This window comes from Ovis aries, chromosome 22 (genome assembly GCF_016772045.2).
Source record: "Ovis aries strain OAR_USU_Benz2616 breed Rambouillet chromosome 22, ARS-UI_Ramb_v3.0, whole genome shotgun sequence".
Taxonomy (NCBI): Eukaryota; Metazoa; Chordata; class Mammalia; order Artiodactyla; family Bovidae; genus Ovis; species Ovis aries.
In genome coordinates this window covers 15,590,829-15,614,535 of record NC_056075.1, presented here as the reverse complement: position 1 = coordinate 15,614,535, position 23,707 = coordinate 15,590,829, and the positions used below count along the sequence as shown (strand labels likewise).

At 34.4% G+C, this 23,707-nt stretch overlaps 1 protein-coding gene across 1 annotated transcript in view; it reads right to left on the bottom strand.

Moving 5' to 3' along the window:
- Positions 1 to 860: 860 nt before the first annotated feature.
- Positions 861 to 23,707, bottom strand: part of HELLS (helicase, lymphoid specific) — a 36,010-nt gene continuing 13,163 nt past the window's right edge. The window contains exons 7-22 of the mRNA XM_004020047.5: positions 22,594 to 22,635; positions 18,907 to 19,131; positions 18,350 to 18,532; positions 17,622 to 17,765; positions 16,710 to 16,906; positions 14,614 to 14,710; positions 13,191 to 13,352; positions 12,052 to 12,191; positions 11,820 to 11,958; positions 10,473 to 10,556; positions 10,270 to 10,389; positions 9,557 to 9,673; positions 8,863 to 9,022; positions 5,830 to 5,926; positions 5,672 to 5,748; positions 861 to 1,418 (exon numbers count right to left, since the gene is read on the bottom strand). Coding sequence (XP_004020096.1) covers positions 1,324 to 1,418; positions 5,672 to 5,748; positions 5,830 to 5,926; positions 8,863 to 9,022; positions 9,557 to 9,673; positions 10,270 to 10,389; positions 10,473 to 10,556; positions 11,820 to 11,958; positions 12,052 to 12,191; positions 13,191 to 13,352; positions 14,614 to 14,710; positions 16,710 to 16,906; positions 17,622 to 17,765; positions 18,350 to 18,532; positions 18,907 to 19,131; positions 22,594 to 22,635 — 2,079 coding nt within the window. The 3' untranslated portion in view covers positions 861 to 1,323. The remainder of the gene's footprint in view (positions 1,419 to 5,671; positions 5,749 to 5,829; positions 5,927 to 8,862; positions 9,023 to 9,556; positions 9,674 to 10,269; positions 10,390 to 10,472; positions 10,557 to 11,819; positions 11,959 to 12,051; positions 12,192 to 13,190; positions 13,353 to 14,613; positions 14,711 to 16,709; positions 16,907 to 17,621; positions 17,766 to 18,349; positions 18,533 to 18,906; positions 19,132 to 22,593; positions 22,636 to 23,707) is intronic.

The following is a 23,707-nucleotide window of genomic DNA, read 5'->3' as shown; positions in this document are numbered from 1 at the left end:
GCGTTTCTGTTGGCTCTAGCTAGGACAGACTACATCCATAAAAGGAAAGGATACATGGGCGCAAGTGCTGGGAGGTTTACAGATGCAACGGTGGCAACTTTTAGAAGTTCTTTTCTGAATGTTTTTATTTTCTGTGAAGACAAGGGAGCAAGACCAGAGGGAGGAAGTATCAGAAATACGAGGACAGAGATAAACTCAAATGAAATAATCATTTGAGACGAATGTAAGAGAATGGAGTAAGCAACCAAGGTTATGATGATAGTTCGTCAGAGACTGGTAAACATTTCCACTTTAAAAGAAAATCCACTCTGTTGTCTGTTCTTTACTTTGGCTGAATATTCTCTCAAAATAGTCTTTCTTCTGAGTCCTACCTAGCTTCCATTGCCCTAAAGCAAAGAGAATCTGATCTACACTGGAATAGGCATGGCACTGAGAGGAACAACCTGCACAGGAATGTGTGCTTCGGGCAGCATTCTGTATTTCTCTTCATCAGTTTCGTATACACACAGGGCCTAAATGATTCCCGCCTTGGCCTCTATGCTCCTCTGTTATGGATCCTGTGTGACTTCTATTCCTAAGTCTTATTTTAACCCCTCCTTGCTATAATTTTCAGGGTCTCTTCTCTCTTTTTCTGTTCCTGTTTTGCATGGTACCCTGCCACTTCCAATTTCTAGAACCAATTTCTTTTGTCAAGAACCTGTAATTTCTTCCAAAGCCTTCTCTGCATTGACCCAGTGTCCAGTTGAAATCTTTATATATATGACATATGTGTAAAGTACTGATAAATCGAAATAGCAGTCAGGACTTTTGGCGTTATTTCACCTGAGCCATTATTTATCTGAAAAAATAATCTGATGAGATCATCTTATAACAAATATTTATTTGGCAAACCATTTTATAGAAATAGACCCTAAAAATCAAACTGTTTCTTATTTAAACAATGCACAGTATCATCCCAGTCTTTCCCCCATCCAAAGTCTACTCCATAACTGAAGTACCAAAAACCCATGACCTGTACTGCTAAAAAGGTGGGTGGGGGAAAAACATTAAACTTCCACAGGAAGACTGTATAAATCTGGCAGTGGTTAAGCACACATTAGCCTGTACCCAAGAGTACTACCGAACCTGAAAAATTAACTGAAAATCTAAATTTACTCTTAATATATGTATTTGCTCTTAATAAGGTTCAAAAATTATGCAATGGTACAGTTATATTATATAAACTGATATAATCAAAGTAGAGTGAAAAATGTGGATTTTAACACCAATACAGATCACTAGATGTGAACAAGAACTTTTTGAAGACATTCTTGTAGCTCCAATTTAAAACAAACATTCAGAACTAGAATCTTCAGAATTTTCTAGTATCTTGAAAATCCCCATCTTCTCTTTAACCGGTCCTGAGGCATTCATTTGATCTAAGAGAAAAATAAACAAACAGGTGTTAAAAAAAAAAAGTGTAAGAACTTAAAAAGAAACCTCTTATTAAAACGAGAACTGGCCTCCAGGGAACAAATGGAAACACCAGTTTGCTAATCAAAATCACTTCTGCTGAATTTAAGATATACCTAGCAATAAACAACACCAGTGTGAATTATATTCTCAGATATATATATATATATACATGTATTTTTTTAAAGCCCAATTATGGTTAGTTTAAAAGCAGGAATGCAAAACACCATGAAAATGTATCTTTATACTCCCATAGCTAATTTGAAATCTTTTATGTTTTTGTCAACATGATAGCTATTGAAATGAAATTACTTCTGGTTTTAATCTGCATTCTCAGATTTCCAGGGAGACTGAAGCATCTTTTTATGTTCAATGGTTGTTTCTTTCATTCCTGGTAATTGTTTGCTCTTAAGTTGTTCAGTTTTCTTATTGATATTTATTTATGTATGATAATAATTTCCTGTTTGCTATGTACTGCAGGTATTTGCGGTCTGTCATTTACCTTTTTATGGTATTGTTTTTACAGAAGCCTTTAATAAAATCTATTAATCTGTTCATTTAGTTTGAGTTCTGTATCCTATCCTAAAACCCTACAGATATTTCCCTATTTTTTAAGTTAAATGTTTTGCTTTTAAAGTTTTGATGACTTAATTTATCTAGAATTTATTCTTGAATGATGAGATTTACCATTGTTGATACAAACTGGCAACCATGTTTTACTGATTACATTTACAAACTGAAGGTTTGTTGCAACCCTATGTTGAGCAAGCATCGGAACCATTTTTTGCTCGCTTCATGTCTGTCTTCAATTTTGGTTAATTCTCACAATATATTAAACCCTCCACCAAAAAGATTACACTTGCTGAAGGCTCAGATAATGGTTAGCATTTTTTAGCAGTAAGTATTTTTAAAGTATGTATATTGTTTTTTTTAGACAATGTTATTTCACATTTACTTCACACAGACTACTTTACAGTGCAAACATAACTTTTATAAGACTGAAAAAACCTTTTTTAAATGTGTGATTTGCTTATTTCCGTGCTCTGGAACCCAGCCTGCAGTATCTGCAAGGAATAATAGGAATTTCCCCTTTCTGGTTTGAAATGACATTTATCATTTATTGATTTTTCCATGGAAGTTTGGATGACTTTCTGGATTTGCCACATCAGCAGTAAATTTACCTTGTGTGCTAATTCAACAGCCTTAATTATGATGATTTTTAAATTGAATCTTAGTACCTGATGTATTCTGTTGTTCTTCAAAATTGTCTTGGCTCTTGGTCCTTTACCATTCCATATTAATTTTAAGAACAGCCTGTCAAAGCTCTTTAAAAAGCCATAATATTACGGATTTTAACTAGAAGATTAATGTAAGTAATACAAGTTAATCGTATCCATAAAAACAGTTAAATTTGTTATGTATTCAGTCCTCTTATTGTCCTTGGATATTTCATAGATTCTCTATAAAGGTCTTAAAGAAATTATTATATTTAATTCTAGGTATGTTAGTTTAGTAGCTGTTATAAATATCTAATTTTCTAAATAATTACTGCTAATACACATACTATTAATTTATAGCAAACTTTTTGAATTCTAACTTTTAGATTCCCTCAGATTTTCTATGGAGATAATTATACCACCTGCAAAAGTAGTATAATGAAACTCATTATTCCTATTTTTATTATCTTACAGCATTAGTTAAGACTTTCTTGTACCTTGCATTATGTTTTATAATGTACAGTGGGAGTGACAGCTGTTAACACTCAACTGTTCTTGATTTTCATAGTAATTTACTAAATGAATGCATTTTTTCAGATTAAGAACATTTTCTTTGTCATATTTAAGAATTATGAGGTTGATTATGATGGCATGTCAAGTGGCTTTTCAGAATCTAGTTCTTTTTTATTCAGTTAATGTCAATTAATATTTTCAGATGTTACCCTATCCTTGTATGCCTTCTATGCTGTTGCTGTTTATTTGATAATATATTTAAGCTTTGGCCATAATGGTTTATCTTTATCTCATTTTTTCCTGTACTATATGAAAATTAAAATTCACATTAACATGCAAAGAACTCAGAACAGCTAAAACCAACTTGAAAATAAAGAACAAAACTGGAAGATTCACTCTTCACAATTTCAAAACTCACCATAAAACAATAATCAAGACAGTGTCGTACTGGCACAGGATTAACAAACAGATTAACAGGAATAGGAGAGAACTGAGAGTATAGAAAAAACCCTTCACATTTATAATCAACAAATTTCCAACAAAGGTGCCATGGCAATTCAAAAGGGAAATAATAATCTTCAATAAATTGGGCTGAGACAATTGGACAATGTGCAAAAAAATGAATTAAGACCCTTGCCTTATACCCTACACAAAAATTAACTCAAATATGAGACTATAAAACTCTTAAAACATCAGACTTCCTTAGTGATCCAGTGGTTAAGACTCCACGCTACCAGTGCAAAGGGGGTGGGTCAGTTCCCAGTCAGGAAACTAGATCCCACATGCCATGTGGTGTGGCCAAAAAATTTTTTTTAGTTAAAAAGAAGGAAAAAAAAAAATCACAACTTTACTAGGCAAAGATTAGATACAACATCAAAATTCTGAGTAATAACAACAAAAAGATAAATGTAACTTCCATCAAAATTTTTCCTTCTGCTCTTTGAGACACAAAGGAAGTATAAAGATAAACTACAGACTGGGAGAAAATATTTGCAAAACATGTATCTGATAAAAGATTTGTGTCCAGAATATATAAAGAATTCTCCCAACTTGAAAATATCATGATGCTATACCCTGTGGTGTGCTGGTGTTTGACAACAGACTCCCTATTCCCCAAAAAGGGCTGTAGTTTATTTTTCTCCTGTTTCTATGCCTGATCACCAACAGCAAGCTACTAATGTAACACTGCTGAACACAATTAGGAAAAGATACCATTATTTATTTCCACTGTGGAGATATAATATACATAAATAATCAAGAGCATAGATACTCATGTTACAGAATGAGTAGGAAAGGATGAGTTTAATATTTATTTGTATTCAAAATAACTTATGATCACCATTTGTAGGCATCGACTCATTATTCTTACAATTTATACATAAAAGAAGCAATTTATCTTGCAGCCCCATGGGCTGCAGCCCGCCAGGCTCCCCCATAGGATTTTCCAGGCAAGATTACTAGAGTGGGTTGTCATTTCCTTCTCCAGGGGATCTTCCTGACCCAGGGATCAAACCCGGGTCTCCTGTACTACAGGCAGATTCTTTACCAACTGACTTACCAGGGAAGCCCTATCTTGCTTATATAGATTGTTATCTCAGGGTAACCATATAATTTATATGGGAAAGTTATAATAGACTAATTCCAGCTAATAAAGGAATGAAAGAATAAGAAAATCAGCATTTTAATGCTCAAAAAAATAATGGTTCTAAACCATAATAAATAAATGCTAAAAAAAATCAGGCTAAATAGAAGAACAGAATACTACATGAAGATCAGCCTGAATCAGCTGATTAATCTTAATCTTAGCTAACTAAAAATAAGAAACCCAGACCTGATGCATCTCTTTATATGATTTAAAATGAGAACAAAGCACTGGTATTCCTAAAATATGGAACTTGGATCTTATTAAGCCAGTAGAGCTATTTTCACAGCTATTTACCACTTCACAGAAAATAAGTAGATTGAGGAACAAGTCAAAGAACAATGAGAGGGAGAAGCTGGCCAATTCTGGAATGCAGAATTGCAGAATGTCGTTTCACTGGACAAATAACCCAGTTTCTCCAACAAATCGACAGCATGGAATAACAAAAGTGAGGAGGAAAGTGATAGAGAAGAAAAAAGATAGCAAGAACAATGGAATTTGGATCGTGATTCAAACTGTAAAAAGATTGGAACAAGTGGAGAAATTTGGATATGAACTGGGTATTAGCTGCTATTAAAGTTTTAGGGCCAACTCTCTCAAATGTAAGAATGATATAGTGACGATATTTAAAAACATGTTCTTCTCAATAAAAGATGCCTAAAAGTGGCTATGGCATGAATTTAACATTCTGATCGAAGAAAATGGCAATGAAACAAAATTGGCTAAATGTTGTAAACTATTAGGGCAGAATGAGTTATACACAGGGGTATATTATACTTCTCTCTACTTATGTATATGTTTCAAAGTTTCCATAAAAATAGTAAGTAAAACCATAAGAGATACTTACCAAGAAGATCACTTCGATCTAACAGCAACTCCAGATCTTTATCACTAATGACTTTCTCTCTTGATCCTTTTACTTCCCTATAAGAAAACAAAATATTCAGGTCTATAGGATAAATCAAAACTATGAATTACATTCTTCTAAAGTAAAAACAACCTCACCTTTCATAATCTCTTGATTTTAATAATTCCATTAATTCCTTGGGGTCTAAAAAGTTCTTAGATTGATTTAATCCAGACTGACCACCTTTGAAATGATCTGAAAAAAAGTTACAAAAAATTAGAAACATTCAAAATTGCTTTTAAAACCAAAATATAATTCATTACAAACCATCAGAATACCCTACATTAAATAAAAAGGACAGACAAACCCAGTGTTGGTAAAAAAAGAAAAGCAACTGCAGTTCTCATTCTTTGCAGGTGGGAGTAAAGTGGTATGTCCACTTGGGAAAAGTCTGGTAGTTTTCTATAGGTAAACCTATACCCACCCTAAGACAAAGCACAAATAAACACACATGTTCATTAATACTTGTAACAAGAGGACCTTATTCGTAAGAACTAAAATCTGTAAACCAAACATCAATCAACAAAAGGATGGATGAATTACTTTACAATTTAAAAAAATCACAAACTTCTGACTTAACAACAGAGATGAATCTCAAAATACGTCATATATAAGTAGCTTAGGCAAAAGAAGAATATGTATGTACAAATGAATCCAGGTGTGAAGTTAAAGGAAAAACTAACCCATGTGACAAAAACTGGAATAGTGACTGCCTTCTAGTAAGGAGCAAGAGTCTGGGAAATACTGGAAAGGGAAACTTTCTTGGAAAACAGAAATGTTACCTTGATATGGATGACAATTATTTGAGTATAACTTGTTAGAGACATCAAGCCATACACTTAGCTTGGAATTTTACTGTGTATGTATTACACCTCAATAAAATATTGCCAGCATTTAAAAAATTATTTTCAACTTGTTCTCAAAAATTAACCTCTAAAATTACTAAAAATAAAACTCGGGAAAATAAAACTATCAACTGTACCTAATTTAAAATCCCCTGGTAGCTCAGCTGGTAAAGAATCCGCCTGCAATGCAGGAGACCCCGGTTTGATTCCTGGGTTGGGAAGTTCCCCTAGAGAAGGGATAGACTACCCACTCCAGTATTCTTGAGCTTCCCTGGCGGCTCAGTTGGTAAAGAATTCACCTGTAATGAGGGAGACCTGTGTTCCATCCCTCGGTTGGGAAGGTCCCCTGGAGGAGGGAATGGGAACCCATCCAGTATTCTTGACTGGAGAATCCCCATGAACAGAGGAACCTAGCCCATGGACTCATGGGATCACAAAAAATCGGACACAACTGAGTAACTAAGCACACAGCACACACAATTTAAACCAAATACAATAAACAAAATAAAATTTATTTCATCATTCAAATCTCTAAAAGCAGCATAGGTGAAAAAACTTTAATCTGCACAAAATCTTACTTGGACCAAGCACCTTTTTCCTTCAACGGAAATTCTAACTACAATCTGAATGCTCCATCAAGTCAAATTAAAGATGTCTAAAACCTAATCCATTATTTCTCTCAAAATCAAATACACTGGAGAAGTTTTTGTGAGTAGAAAAGCAGCATAAATTGTTAGTGATTTTCAACATTATTATTTCTCTATGCTTCAAAATGTACATAAGATGATTTTCAATATTTTATAAGGCAGCCAGCAAGTCATTTGCCCAAACAGAATTTTATATTGAATAAACAAAAGCAGGACTCCAAGGACTCTCAGGGAATAGAACATAAAATGCCAATGCCTCACCCACATCACTTTCCCTATTTCTCAAAACCTTTTCTAGATAAAAAATTGCTGTTTTTAATATTCTATTATTGAAACTATGAAAAGAGTAGGCATACTGGAATCAAATATTTTTTAAATAGTGGGGGCTCAGCAAAGTAAGTAATTTTATTGTAGTACTACTTTAATATACCTTTAATCTTCTTTTTTTAAACTGGAGTATAGGCTCAGAGGTTAAAGCATCTGCCTCCAATGCGGGAGACCCAGGTTCAATCCCTGGGTCGCTAAGATCCCCTGGAGAAGGAAATGGTAACCCACCCAGTATTCTTGCCTGGAGAATCACATGGACGGAGAAGCCTGGTAGGCTCCAGTCCACAGGGTCGCAAAGAGTCGAACACGACTGAGTGACTTAGTTATCAATTATTAATTATTATAGTTGCTTTACAATGTTGTGTTAAGTTTTTGCTGTAGAGCAAGGTCAATCAGCTGTATATATATAGATCCCCTCTTTTTTGGATTTCCTTCCCATTTAGGGCACCACATAGCACTAAGTAGAGTTCCCTGAGTTAGATAGTCATTTCTCATTAGTTACCTAGATATATAATAGTGTATATATGTCAGTTCCAATCTCTTAATCCATCCCACCCTGTAAGATAGTTACAGAAAAACCAGAATGAACTCTTTGGCCATCTCAATACCATATGATCCAGCAATTCTATTCCTGGGTATGTATCTGAAGAAAACAAAAATACTAATTTGAAAAGATACATGCATCCCAATGTTTATAGAAGCATTATTTATGATAGCCAAGTATGGAAGCAACCCAAGTGTTCAACTGATGAATGGATAAGGAAGAGTACAAAATGGAATATTAGTTATCATAAAAAAAAAGAAATTCTGCCATTCGAAACATGGATGAACCTAGAGGGTATTATGATTAGTGAAAAAGGACAGAAAGACAAATGCTGTATGCTAAAACTTACATGTGGAATCCAAAAAATCAAACAAGAAAACAGACGCACAGATATAGAGAACCAGTGGTTAGTGGGGAGAAGGGAAGGGGCAGTCAAGTCATTATTTTTCAATAACTTTAAATGGAGTAAAATATATAAAAACTGTTAATTACTATGCTGTATACCTGAACCATAATATTAGAAATCAACTATACTTCAATAAAACTTCTTTTAAATGAAAAAAGAGAATAATCAGTAACATCATGTCAAAGTGCCATGACAGACTTCAGACTTTAAGATCAGATACTTTAAAAGTACATACAGCTTCAAATTCCCCACTGCCTATTTAAATCCTGCACTGATTCCTCTTATAAAGAAAGTAACAACAACAAAACTCACAACACACAATAGACAACTAAAGCAAAAAAGTACTACAAAATATTATTTACTTTTGTGGATGATCAATTTTTCCAGTTTTCTTTTAGCAGCTGCTCTTTCCACAATTTTCTGATCAATAGTATTTGCTGTAACAAGACGATATACAACAACTGGCCTTGTCTGACCAATTCTATGACATCTATCCTGGGCCTGAAGATCAGACTGGGGGTTCTTAAAAGTTAAAAAGAAAAACATTTAACAGTTTAAGGTTAAAATTAGTTAAACTCATACTATGTGGGCAGAGTCAACAAGGATGACCCAGCCAGAATCTTTTAAACAGTGCCTTAACTCAAATTGGGCTCCCCTTGTGGCTCAGACAGTAAATCATCTGCCTACAATGCGGGAGACCCGGGTTCGATCCCTGGGTCGGGAAGTTCCCCTGGAGAAGGAAATGGCAACCCACTCCAGTATTCTTGCCTGGAAAATCCCATGGACGGAGGAGTCCGGTAGGCTACAGTCCATGAGGTCACAAAGAGTCAGACACAACTGAGCGACTTCACTTCTTCACTTTAACTGAATTTAGGCTTCTAAGCATTACTTCAGTGATAAAATACATTTAAGTCTTTACAGACAGAACACTTGACAAAGCAATGATTCTCATCTTATAGTGGATATGTTTTCAAAATAAGTAAATGAAATTGCAAAATATACAATGAAAGATTAGAATGGAAATATAATCTGTCTATTGCTACACTTCCAACTTACCCAATCACTATCATAAATGATAACAGTATCTGCTGCAGTCAAATTAATGCCCAGGCCACCAGCACGGGTACTCACTAAAAAGATAAACACATCTGGATCTGTGTTGAAGCTGTGTATCTAAAAGCAAAAGGGATGTAAACATAAGGAATTAAGAAAGAAACTGCTCCTTCCTGGAATGTGGATAAAAAACTGACTAGTAAGTAGCTATCTTAACACCATCTGTTTATCAGCAAAGGAGGGGGAAGGCAGTGGTGTGCCATGGGATATAAGCCAGCATTCTTCAAGCTGAGTATAGTTCTCAAACATCTGCAGGACTTCTGATGTGGGATAAATAAATACTGACAGCCCCTGAAGCGACTTAGCAGCAGCACAGCAGCAGAAGCCATGAAGCTGAAAAGGCCAATTTGGTGGAAAAGAGATAAAACTATCAGATTCATCTCCCATGAAACAAAATAATCATGCCTATCGCCCAGGTTGTGGCAATAAGCCAGAGGCCCTAGGATGTAAGTCTTTTTATTTTTATTTTTTGGTTGTGCCACAGGGCATGTGGGATCCCATTTGCTTAGCCAGAGACCCAACCTTGTGCTCTCTGCAGTGGAAGCACAGTCTTAACCACTGGACCACCAGGAAGTCCCTAGGTCTATTGAACATTACTTCAGCAATCAAGAAAGGAGTTACAAAGAATTAAGTATGTATGACATAAGCAGTCTTACATTTTTTTCTCTCTCTGAATATGACATGGATCCATCAAGTCTGCTAAAGTTGAAATTTCTAAAGTGACAGTAATCCATCAAAATGTCCAACATTCTTGTCATTTGTGAAAAAAGCAGCACCTAAAATTTAAATATACCTTAGTATCTATACTTACTAACAAAAAATAATTATATAGCCAAAAACCCAATCAAAAGTACCATACCTTGTGACCTCTGGTTTTTAGTTCTGGCAGCATTCGATCCAAAATTAAGAATTTGCCAGAATTTGTTACCAGCTCTTCATCAATCTTGAGCAAAGAAAGGAAAAAAAAACAGAAAAAATAGTCACAAAAAGTAATAATCTGTTTTTGTCAAAATAAAAACCGCGTTTACAGGTTTAAGTTTTCAATGACAAATAATTACCTTTTAAACTAACTTTGTTATTTGACCTTTTTTATTAGGAGGTAGTTCTCAAGGAAAGATATACTCTAGAATTTAAAATCAATGATCTCACAAAATACAAACTATAGTTTAAGTGTATACTTAATCTATCCTCCCCACCCCTCACCCCCAAACTCTGTATAATAAAACATTAACTTCAACTTAATGTTGAGGTTTATTCTTTATAACTAAGAACACTTTCAACCAAGTGTGCATGAAAATTACTGCCAAAATTCTTAGTAGAAATGAAAGAAAGTGTAAGAGCTTGTAAGTAACCTAAGTATCAAAGATTAAATTAATCTTCTGATGAAATATCAATACCCTCCAGAGATTATCTTCTTCCTTGTTCAATGAAAAGCTTTAAAGCAGTCATTCTTAATTGGGGCAAATTTGCCCTCCACCCTCAGGGTACACTGGGCAGTGCCTGAAATATACTTTAGGTTGACACAGCTGGGAAAGGGGAATTACTGTGCCATCTGGTGGCTAAAGGCTACGGACGCTGGACAACTGGCCCACAAGACAGTATCTCCTTAACAAAGAATTATCTGGCCCCAAATATCAATATGCTAAGGATGAGGAACCTACTCTAAAATACGGTTATTTAGAGTTACTGAGAACGGATGTCACTTAATATATGTTGTCTTCCCATCAACCACCCAAGAGACCAATTTCATTCATTTAATCTGGGAGTCTGCAACTCAGCATCAACTTTTTGTTCTCTTCTGTGGCTATTTGTTGAAATTTAAGCAATGAGCCGTCAGACTGACTTTGACAAGCTGAATGCTAACTAAAGGAATACTGAAAAGGTGACAACAACCTCTAAAATAGACAGTAAGTAAAACATGGAGTAGAAGCCAACTGATTACTAAAAAAACTTGTATTTCTAATGTCACTCTAAATTTAGGAGGATTCTTAGCTATTTATATAAAACATATAAACAAAATGTTAGCTTACATATAGAAAACAACCTTTATCTGGGGGGAGAAGACTATCATCTCTACTTACTAAGAGGATTACAATCTTCATGACAAACAGCAAAGTATTTACTGCAAATAATAACAAAATGACACTTTCACATGACATAAAAAAGTCACAGAAATCAAAATAGTATATTATTAAATAGTATTTACCTTAAACTCTTGTGTAACTGGATCTATAGGGTACTCAATCAAATATGGATGGTTACAGCATTTTCGAAGTAGCATCATTATATTCTGCAACTTCAGATTAACTTCAGATTCTATAGGGACACTTGTTTCCACAATAGTTCTGCCCAAAATGTATAATCCATGAATACAAGAAATTTTAAAAAACAATACAGTTTAAAGAATACTTTTTAAAAATCTGTTTTTAAACTCACACCTTTCTCGGTCTACCTCTGGCTGTATCTGGCTGATCAGTTTTTCTAATTCATTAGGGAAATCATCTATTTTGCTGTAATCTACTGACTTTCTAGTTCGGCGTTTTGGTCGTCCAGTGGGACTCAGCTCAACTGTTTCTTTCTGTAATAGAACAAATTAAAGAAATATGTTTAAAAAGCATACCCTTAAATTCTATATATACATATATACAAAGTAGGGCATAATACTTTTATGCACGAAGTGTTTTAAGATATTAAAAAAAAGTCTGTCTTTCATCGAGTTTCATAATTTTCAAACGTGCAAAACCAAAGATCCATAAACTATAGCCAAATGTAAATGTTTTCCTGTAAGATTTCATTATTTTAACACTGATGCCCATATCTAGTTTCAGAGTTAATGCGTTCATATCACAATGGAAAAAAATGATAGATAAAATTTCTGAATTTATATAAAGGAATTTAATAGGTTTGGGCTGAAATAAAACCCTGTGTATCATTACAGAGGGTATTTCTTTGGATTGGTATAATACAGCAATGAAATTCCTCCCGATAGACAACTAGTTTAATGACTGTACAAAACAAAGATGCACAATCCTAAGTGCTTTAAAAAGAAACAAGTAGGTCCATGGCAAACAGTCAAAAATCTGGACATCTTAAAATTTAAGGGTCTCCTGATCTCCAGTTATAAGATAATCACATTCCAATTCAATTTCTTATAATATGACGGGTGACTAAAAGAGATCTTTCTTCCAGATAGAGGATTTTATTTCAGTTTTTGGCTACCAACAATCTCCTGTAAAGGGATTATATATTTGAGGCGACTGGTCTAGTTGGCAAGCCTTAGTATACTGTGTGCTTGTTCAAATTTATTTTCAAGTTCATTCCCACACAGTATTTCAGATGACTATAAAGCAGTTACTGTAGAAACCATCACTTGAACTTTAGACAGTTTTTGCTATTGGCCTGATGCCTTATACTCCAATTAGAAATTCACCCTCAACAAGTCATGAAAACAGGTAATGAGCTTTATTGTAAAAAGTCATGAAAATGCGATGAGCCTTATATTAAGACCATGAAATATAAGCCTTATATTAAGAACCATGAAAATTGTCATTTACAGGTTATTTCAAGTCCACACTACCTCACTGGATCCAAACATGTTTGCAATTGTACGGTTCACAATGGCTGTGTAAAAGATCTCTTGTTTCTTTGAAAGTGGTGCATAAACAACTACTTCTCGTTTAGGAGGAACTTCAAGGGCAACATCAGATTTTAGTCTTCTCAGTAAGAAAGGTGTTAAAATCTAAAATTTAAACATGAATAAATATATGTAAATATCAAACATTTCTGTATTTTCAAGGAATACTCTTTTTATCCTTTCTTCCTATATGAAACTATCACATCTTCCTATATGAAACTATAAGATAACTCCATGAAATTTTCTGGACCAGACCACCACATGATAAACTCACAGTGTTTATCTGTTACAGTTCACAACTTATTAATTTTACAAAAACTCTAGTATAACTTGAATATTTTAAAAAAGCAAAAATAAGATGGTATCTATACTTCTTGAAGTTATAGGCCATATTTTTTTAAAGTGAGGTTTGCATTAGTAAAAAACCAAAAACAACTGACCCAGTAGACTTGAAAAGTTTCCTTCTGTAAGTTTTAAAACTTCAGACTTAAAATTATTCTTTCATCAGCTGTGATGACAAGAGATTTCCACATTTTAAAAACAAAAGAGAAGCAATAATTACACCATTATTAAACTGTTAAGGTGTTTAAAAGAAAACCTTTATATATCCTTCACAGCCTTATCTTAAAATTTACATATAGAAAGTTCATTTTTGGGCTCTGTACTTAAGTACTTCACAGGTATAGAGCCAAGAACAGGGAGACTTTCATTTAGCCAGAGACAGAGAGACCATTACCAGTAGGTTAAGAAAAAAGTATCTGTAGGCAGCAGTTCAGAAACAAATACACCTACATGCAATTATCAGAAAAAAAAATTCGTGATTTGAGATATTATTCTTAGTTTTGATTTCTGTACTGTCTCACTTCAAAGTCAAAAAACTTGAAAGTCAAAAAAACTTTTTCAGAAAGATTTTGAATAAAATTGTCAAAGCACAACTGACAAGAAATTCAGGCCCACATAAGAAACTACGAGACTTTTGAAAGACTGTATTTGTTTAAAGACAGATAGGATAGATAGAATCTGTATGAAATGGCAGAATGGATCACACAGTTTGTGAGTAAATTATGCAACTATTATTGGCAAACACTGCATAAAAATCACTTATTTTTATTTTTGGCTGACAAACAGTATATAACCATTAGGGATAAAATGAGTACACATGAAAATGACAGAAGTGTGAAAAAGCCCTTTAGCTCTGCTATCAGACCAGGAGACCTCTGGGGGAGGGGAAAGGACAGGAGAGAAAGTTAAACTGGGGTGCAGGAAGCTCATTTTTCAAAATCTATAACAGGCTGTATACGTAATTCCTAAGGTGTCTTTTTTATTCGGTGAGTCTACAGTAAGCAGAGTAAGAAAATCAAAAAACCTGATGCAGCATATGCAGTACATTCTGTTCTCTCTCTTTAGCAATAATATCTTCAGCAGTTTCAGAAAGACTAGTGATATCAAACCAAGATTCAAAGCTGTAAAAGAAAAAAGTTAACCTATCAATATTAGTCAATTATATTAATACATTTTTACATTTTAAACTTTATATTAACCTGTATATTATGAAGCAGCATTTTTCCAAAGGGAACATTTTTTTCTGATTTATAAATATATTATCTTACAATAGTATAAACACCAAATAAACATTAAGGTACATTTTTCTCCCTCTTTCTTTAAAGGCAGACTTCATTTGGATATGTCTGGAATCCTGGAAGCTTGCCTACCCCATGTTCTCCTACAAATGGACCTTGAGACAGGTCCACCTCTATTGCGAAACGTCCTCTTCCACCAAATATGCAGCTTCAGGAAGAATGCACATATCTCATGGGAGGAAAGGGACACTGGCCTCAATTGTCAAATCAACCCTAGCCATCAGTGGGATGACAGATGTCACAGCCACATCATCCTCACATCCTAAGATGTACATTTTATGAAACATTTTAATAAAGTTATAGAAATAAAAACTGTCTCTGAAAATCAAGGGCATATGACTCTCTTTTGGTAAAAATGTGACCCACTATAATGTTTTAGGATTCAACATATATGTATGCCGATAATGATTTCTACTAATATCCTTAAGTTCTTCACAATGTAAAACAAAACAAAACCCTATTAACATGAACTATTAAATATAAGCATGTCTGCACTAATACTGTCAGTAAATACAATTAGGGAAAAATGGTAATAACAGTAGTTAAACCAGATAGTCCCAAAATTTCATCACCTGAGGCACATTTTATGAATACAGATTCCCAGCTCCTACCTCAGTGTTCTAACTAAGCAGAAATACACAGGACCTGGAAATCTCTTTCAATAAATGTTCCCTAAGACAGCCAGGCCTTGGGCTAACATCCTGTTACCCAAGGAGGAACACATTCCCAAAAACATTAAAAGTTACTTTCCCATATAAAATTAATGTTCTTACTTCACTGATGACAAAGTATAAATCAATTACTTTGCCTATTTTTAATGTCTGATAAATTATTTACTTTTCCATCCTGAGCATACTGATTTTCTGAAAACTATGTTTATATTTTGTTCTTTATGCTATATGCTTCAAATACAGCTTCTAGAATAAAAAACATGAGGGTGAAACTGAGAGACCTTGGTTATATTTTTGAGTCTGGCATTAATTAGTTATATTTTTAGTAATTTGACACTTGGGTTTTCTTATGTGTGAGGGGATGTATTCAACCTCTCTATCCCTTGTTTGTAAGAATATAATGAGAAAAATCCATATGAAAGTGAAAGTTAAGACAATAAGGAACTTTATAAAAATATTTTAAGTCCAGTGGTTAAGATATTGGGAGCGTTCACTACCATGGATGCAGGTTCAATCCCTGGTTGGGGTGTTAAGATCCCACAAATCATGAGCCATAGTCAAAAAAAATAAAAATAAAAATAAAAACTAAGCAGTATAAAAGTTTTCCTTTAATCAATACAATAAAAACTTTAAAATTAACTGTTTAATTTATCTCTTCTCATAATTTGTGTCAAAAGTAGAACTTACTAGGGGAGGGGATTTGGAGGAAGATGGTTAAAAAGTACAAACTTCCCGTTATAAATACTAGGGATATGATGTACAACATGACAACCATAGCTAATATGGCTTTCTGATATACAGTAAAGTCATTAAGAGAATAGATCTTAAGAGTTCTCATCACAAGGAGGAAAACTTTTTCTTTTTATTGTATCTATTTGAGATGATGGATGTTAATTAAACCTACTGTGGTAATCACTTCACAATATATGTAAATCAAACCATCATACTGTACATCTTCAATTTATACAGTAATGTATATCAATTCTTTTTCAATAAAACTAGAAAAAAATAGAGAACATATATACTGCAAAGAACTAGCCAAAAGCTATTATTAAAGTCCAGCTACCTAGAAGAAAGAAATTAATCTATGAACACAGATTTTGAGACTTTTAGAAAAACATAGGCAATAATTAAACAACTGGCTTACCTACCTTTTCAAGTCATCAAATACATCTGGCAGCAAAAAGTTTAGCAATGACCAAAGCTCTGATAAATTGTTCTGCAAAGGAGTACCAGTCAAAAGAAGTTTGTTATCCGCATTGAATCGTTTTAACTCCCTAATTAGGCGGCACTTCATGTTCTTAATTCTGTGTCCTTCATCTACTATTAAGTATTTCCAATAGCAATTCTAGAAAAGGAATTCAGGGGAAATATTTTATATGATGGTCTCACAATTTCTCCTAAAAGCAATTCTAAAAACAAAACCACTTTATTAGGAATGAATGTCCAATTTTATTGAATGGTATTTCTGTATCTATTGAGATAATCATGTTTTCCTCTGATCTACTAAAAGAATAAGTTAGATTTTCTGAAACTGATATATACTTGTATTCCTAAAACAGCCCTCACTTGGTCTTGAACTAATAAAGTCCACCTGCTGTTATGTATTTAAGAATTCTCCATTCACATTTTTTAGGCAAAGTAGTCTGTAGTTTTCCTTTCTAATGCTTTGTCAAGTTTTAATTAGTGTTATCCTGGAGTCCTAAAAAAGGAACTGAAAGACTTTGTTAGTTCTATATGCTCTGAAACAATAATAGCATTAGAATTTTCATCATAGCCAAAAAAATAAAATTTAAAAAAAAAAGGAAAAGAGATAAAAATTATTTTAAATGGTGTGTGGCTACCAAGATTTAAGTGCCAAAGGCTTTAATTTTCCTCTTAGAGACTACAATCTTCATCTCAATCTTTTGGTTAATATAAACCTCTAGGTTCTAAAGGAATATACCCAATGCAATCTATTCTATCAGGAAAAAAAAAAATTAAACCAAGGCTACTGGAAGGTGATATCAATTTTCAGAAATGTGATTTATGGATTACAAAGACTCCAGTAAGACTATTCGTACCTGCAATGTACTTCGGTCTCTCATGGCTATCTCAAACGAAGTGATCACCACAGGATGGATCTGCAGTGTCCCTTTCCGTTCATGAATATGCTTTACCAATATTCGACGCTCTTGCTGGGTCCCATGATATAACATAGTAGGAATCTAAAAGATGTTATTAGATTGATTGTTAACAAACTTTAGAACAAAATATAAATAACAAAAATCTGGAAAATATGAAGTTAAACATTTTTGAGAGAAAAAACATAATTTAACTTTAGTTCTATCTTTCTATAATAATAGAGTCAATCAATTTTAATTGCTGGGCTACAGTGGGAGGATAAAAAGGGCCACAAAATCAAATCAAGTGTAAGGTGAGAGAAATGGCAAAGTTATTTCTGGAATGTGTACTTCTCCTAAGGCAAGGATGTGGCTATAACACATATGGGAGGAAAACATAATAAGGATGAACAGAATTAAAAAATAAATACCAAGGTTTGTCTCAGGTGGGTCAAAGTACTCAATGCACTAAAAATCACCCAGGGATATTTCAGGCAAGATTTCTGAGATTACTAATACGTATTCTATATAAACTTACAGAAGGTATTTCTGATATTGAAAGATAAGTTAAATAAGATGTAGACACAGAAATCAACAAAATTATAGTAAGATCTATAACTTAATTCAGGCAACAAAATAATAAAATATTTGCAATGATAATATATTTAACAAAAGGAAGCATGTCTTACTTCTGGTGTAAATCTTTTGAATTCAGCCATCCAGTTAGGAAGTGTAGACAAAGGGCCACAGACGAGAAAAGGTCCAGGCACACCTCTCTGAATCATCAATGCAATTGTAGCAATGCACTGAACTGTCTTCCCCAATCCCATTTCATCTGCTAAAATACCATTAATTCCGTTTTCCCAAAGCATCTGGACAAAAATAATATACACTCTATTTGAATGCTGATATACACATCTATTGAATCAGCAGTTTATTTCTTCCTTTAATCCAACAGGGATAATTATGATGAGACTGACATATTCATATTTTAAGTTATAAAAACACTGTGTGAACTCAGTTCCCAAAGCCATAAAAATGTTGATAGCCTTGAATAAGATAAATTTCCACTTTCAAAAACTTACTCTGGGTAAATAAATTAGAAAATAAGTATTTACACAGAAATACATGTCTTATATATAACAGTGAAAAACAGAAGGAACAGCTCAAGTTGTGTTATATCATATTAATAGGTTATTATATAGAAATGAAACAATATCTTGAATCAAAATTGAGGATGTATTACCCTAAGCCATTCCATGCCTTCCACTTGGTACCACCGCATCACTCCTCCTGTGAAGTGTTTTGGTTGCTGAAAGGGTACTGGCTGTCCATTACATTTCCGAACGGGGTCAAAAAAGAATTTCGTGTTTTGCCTAACCGTTTGAGATAATCTATCTTTAATTTTACTATTTGAATCTTTATTTTTCTGAAGATCTTCTACACACATATTAGAAGAGGAGCTCTCATCCTGTAAAGAAAAAAGTTCAGATAAATGTTTAATACATAATTATGCTGCTATCCTCCATTAATCAGAAAATGTAACTACTATAATCAAAATTGCAGTTACATAATGAACTGTGCTGTTGTAGAAGACTCTTGAGAGTCCCTGGGACTGCAAGGAGATCCAACCAGTTCATCCTAAAGGACATCAGTCCTCGGCATTCATCGGAAGGACTGATGCTAAAGCTGAAACTCCAATACTTTGGCCACCTCATGCGAAGAGTTGACTCATTGGAAAAGACCCTGATGCTGGGAAGGATTGGGGGCAGGAGGAGAAGGGGACGACAGAGGATGAGATGGCTGGATGGCATCACTAACTCAATGGACATGAGTTTGGGTGAACTCCGGGAATTGGTGATGGACAGGGAGGCCTAGCGTGCTGCGATTCATGGGGTCGCAAAGAGTCAGACACGACTGAGCTGAACTGAATCACTGTGAACATCATTTCACATGTTGAATAAAATTCTATAGTTAGTTTCATTCAAGAATATAAAAATTATTTACTTTCTATTAGTAATTACCTTCACTACAGGGAAAGGGACAAAGTAAACATAGTTTAAAACTGTATCAAACTTAAACAGCGCCAACTTATGACTAAAGGTAGACTTCATTCGTTAGCTAGGTCCAAATTCCATTATAAGAATATGAAAACAAGGGATTAAGTCAATTCAAATGAAGTCCTATAAATGATGCCAACAACTGAATATTCAACTGGAAATATAGGGAACTTGAGTTTCACCACTCCATACATAAAATTTGTGATGAAATGATATACCTAAACATCAAACCAAGAACCATAAAGCTTTCAGAAGAAAACAGAGAATAACCTTGTGATAGACAAATACTTCTTATACAAGACAAAAAAGTACTAACCATCAAAAGAAAAAAAAGTAATGATTTGGACTATTACAAAATTTAAAATTTTCTGCTTATTAAAAGATACCACTAAAAAAAGATATCATTAAGAAATTGAGTAAGCAAGCCAGAAACAGAAAGAAAATACAGTATATATATATCTGACAACAATCAGAACTCAGGTATCAACAAAAATACAAATAACCCAATAACTGGGCAAAAGATATAAACAGAAACTTTACAAAAGAAAACACATTAACAGCCATTATAAACACAAAAATTAACTCTACATTAGTAATTAAAATACAAAATAAAACTACATGAAATTCACTCCACGGCTAAGGTTAAAAAGACTAATGACACGACATGCTGGCAGTGATATGAATTCAAACTTTTATACACTACTAATGGAGAGTCAGGAAGCAACAGTTAGAACTGGACATGGAACAACAGACTGGTTCCAAATAGGAAAAGGAGTATGTCAAGGCTGTATACTGTAGCCCTGATTATTTAACTTATATGCAGAGTACATCATGAGAAACGCTGGGCTGGAGGAAGCACAAGCTTGGAATCAAGACTGCTGGGAGAAATACCAATAACCCTCAGATATGCAGATGACACCACCCTTACGGCAGAAAGTGAAGAACTAAAGAGCCTTTTGATGAAAATGAAAGAGGAGAGTGAAAAAGTTGGCTTAAAGCTCAACATTCAGAAAACGAAGATCATGGCATCTGGTCCCATCACTTCACGGCAAATAGATGGGATAGCAGTGGCTGACTTTTTTGGGGGGGGCTTCAAAATCACTGCAGATGGTGACTGCAGCCATGAAATTAAAAGACGCTTACTCCTTGGAAGGAAACTTATGACCAACCTAGACAGCATATTAAAAAGTAAAGACATTACTTTGCCAGCAAAGGTCTGTCTAGTCAAAGCTATGGTTTTTCCAGTAGTCATGTACAGATGTTAGAGTTGGACCATAGAAAAACCTTGAGTGCCAAAGAATTGATGCTTTTGACCTGTGGTGTTGGAGAAGACTCTTGAGAGTCCCTTGAACTATAAGGAGATCCAATCAGTCCATCCTAAAGGAGATCAATCCTGAATATTTGTTGGAAGGACTGATGTTGAAGCTGAAACTCCAATACTTTGGCCACCTGATGCAAAGAGCTGACTCATTGGAAAAGACTCTGATGCTGGGAAAGATTGAGGGCAGGAGGAGAAGGGGATGACAGAGGATGAGATGGTTGGATGGCATCACCAACTCAATGGACATGGGTATGGTGAACTCCGGGAGTTGGTGATAGGCAGGGAGGCCTGGCGTGCTGTAGTTTCTGTGGTCGCAAGAGTCAGACACGACTGAGTGACTGAACTGAACTGAGTGAGAGTAAAATGGTGGGTTCACTTCCAGAAAAGAGCTCTACTTTCTTATAAAGTTGAACTTCATTTACCATATGATCCAGCAATTCCATTCCTAGGTATATATCAAAAAAATATGAAAACATGTCCACACAAAGATCTTTACAGAAGTTATTATAGCAGCCTCATTCAGAACAGTCACAAAGTGGAAACAACCCAAATGCTTATGAAGAGAATGGATAAAGACATTGTAATATTTGACAGAATACTAGTCAGCAATAAAAAACCCGACGGAGGAGCCTGGTAGGCTACAGCCCATGGGGTCGCGAAGAGTCGGAGGCAACTGCGCGACTACACTTTCACTTTTCACCTTCCTGCATTGGAGAAGGAAATGGCAACCCGCTCCAGTGTTCTTGCCTGGAGAATCCCAGGGACGGGGGAGCCTAGTGGGCTGCCGTCTATGGGGTCGCACAGTCGGACACGACTGAAGCAACTTAGCAGCAGCAGCAGCAGTAACAAAACAACATCAATGATTATCAGCCACAGTATAGGGGTGGGCAAGACTGGCAAGGATACCAGAGATCCTTCTACAAGATCAGTATGTTATTTATTATATATTACAAAGTATAGTCAATTCCACAGTAAATTGTGATAGAAGATTAGATTAGACTTTATCTTTTAAAATACATCTAAGATTTATTTTTAAAAATGCTTAATTTTATTTACATTTAACATAGTTGGTTGTAACTGCATCATAAACCAAACCTTATACTGAAGAAAGAAAAAAATCCTATAAGTGTAGAGCCGTGATAGTAAATACCAAGGTCACAAGGCATCTCTCTACATAAAATGAGAGTTTAGCGGTGGGGATAGAAACAAGCCTTCTCAAACAAAACCAAAGAAAATCTTGGAAGGCCAGAAACAAGACTGAAGTATCCTGAGGGACTTCCGCAAGCTGTGGAATATATACATGTGGAATGTACATAGGCATATAGTTAGTTACCCGCATCTTTGCCAAACTCTCAGAGACTCAAAAATTAATATTTACACATTAAAGAACATATAATAGATTATACTTAAAGTTGATAGATAAGAAATAAGCATGTTATAGGATAACTAGTGAGAAAGAATGTACACTGGTGATTAAGAGGAAAAAACCCTAATGATCAGGGACACAAATATGACTCCCAAATTTAATAAATCACTCTTATAAATCTCTTACCTCATTCTCCTTTTTATTTTTCTTGGCCACAGACAAAATTTCCTAAAACAATGAGAAAACAGAAACAAAATAACAATGATTATGGTCCATTCATTTATTTATTCAACAAACATTTACTCTTGTTCTGATTTTATGCCAGGAAATGGGGCTAAGGCTCGCAAAGTAACTAAAATACAGAGGAATCAAACATGAGACAAAATTAGGGCCATGGCATCTTATAAAATCCTGAATTCGCGAGCAGCACTTAAAAATTGGAATATTTACTCCCAAATTTTCCAGTTTGTTTTTTTCCTTAGTTGAAGTTTTTCTTAAGTCCAAATTCACACAGTCCTCTAGTAAAAAGGCAAACTACAACCCATGGACCAACTCCAGCCAGCAACCTGTTTTTATAAATGTTTAAAGTTTAATTAGAAAAAAAGCCAGGCTCATTGGTTTACAATTTGTCTGTGACTATTTTCTGGATACAACAGCAAAGTTCAGGGTGAGTTACTCACAAAACTATTCAAAGTCATAAAATGTTTATTATCTAGCCCTTGACAGAAAAAGTTTTCAAAACTCTGCTCTAGAGTCAAGTTGTGGTTACCACCATTACTCAAGGATTCACTTCCAAATCTATTAAAATCCCAACTTCAGGACACTTTAGGCCTCTCTCTGGATCAGAGACCTGAATATGCAATCCTGAGCAAGAGGAAAAGACAAATACATTAAAAATAAAGAATAAAAGTGTTCTGATTTTGAAGTACCTACTAGATGCTAAGGGTATAGAGACAATGAAACTAGTGACTTAAGAGAACAATATATCAAATTTTCTGAAAAAACTGTTATCAGGGCATAATAATTAAAGACAGAATTAAATTCTAGGATAGCATGTGCAGAGGCTAAAGTGGATAAAACAGTATGATACATTCAAGAAATTTTAAGCATATCTCAAATTTGAGATACACAGGAGAATAAAAGGACACATAAGTGGCTGATAGCACACACATACACACATGTGTATGTTTCGTGTGTATGTAAAGTATCTTATAAATATAGATATTCATATTCTAAGGCTAAAGAAATTTTATATAGAGAACAGATAGAAGAGTTGTCTTTTAAAATGGCTAGCTAAGAT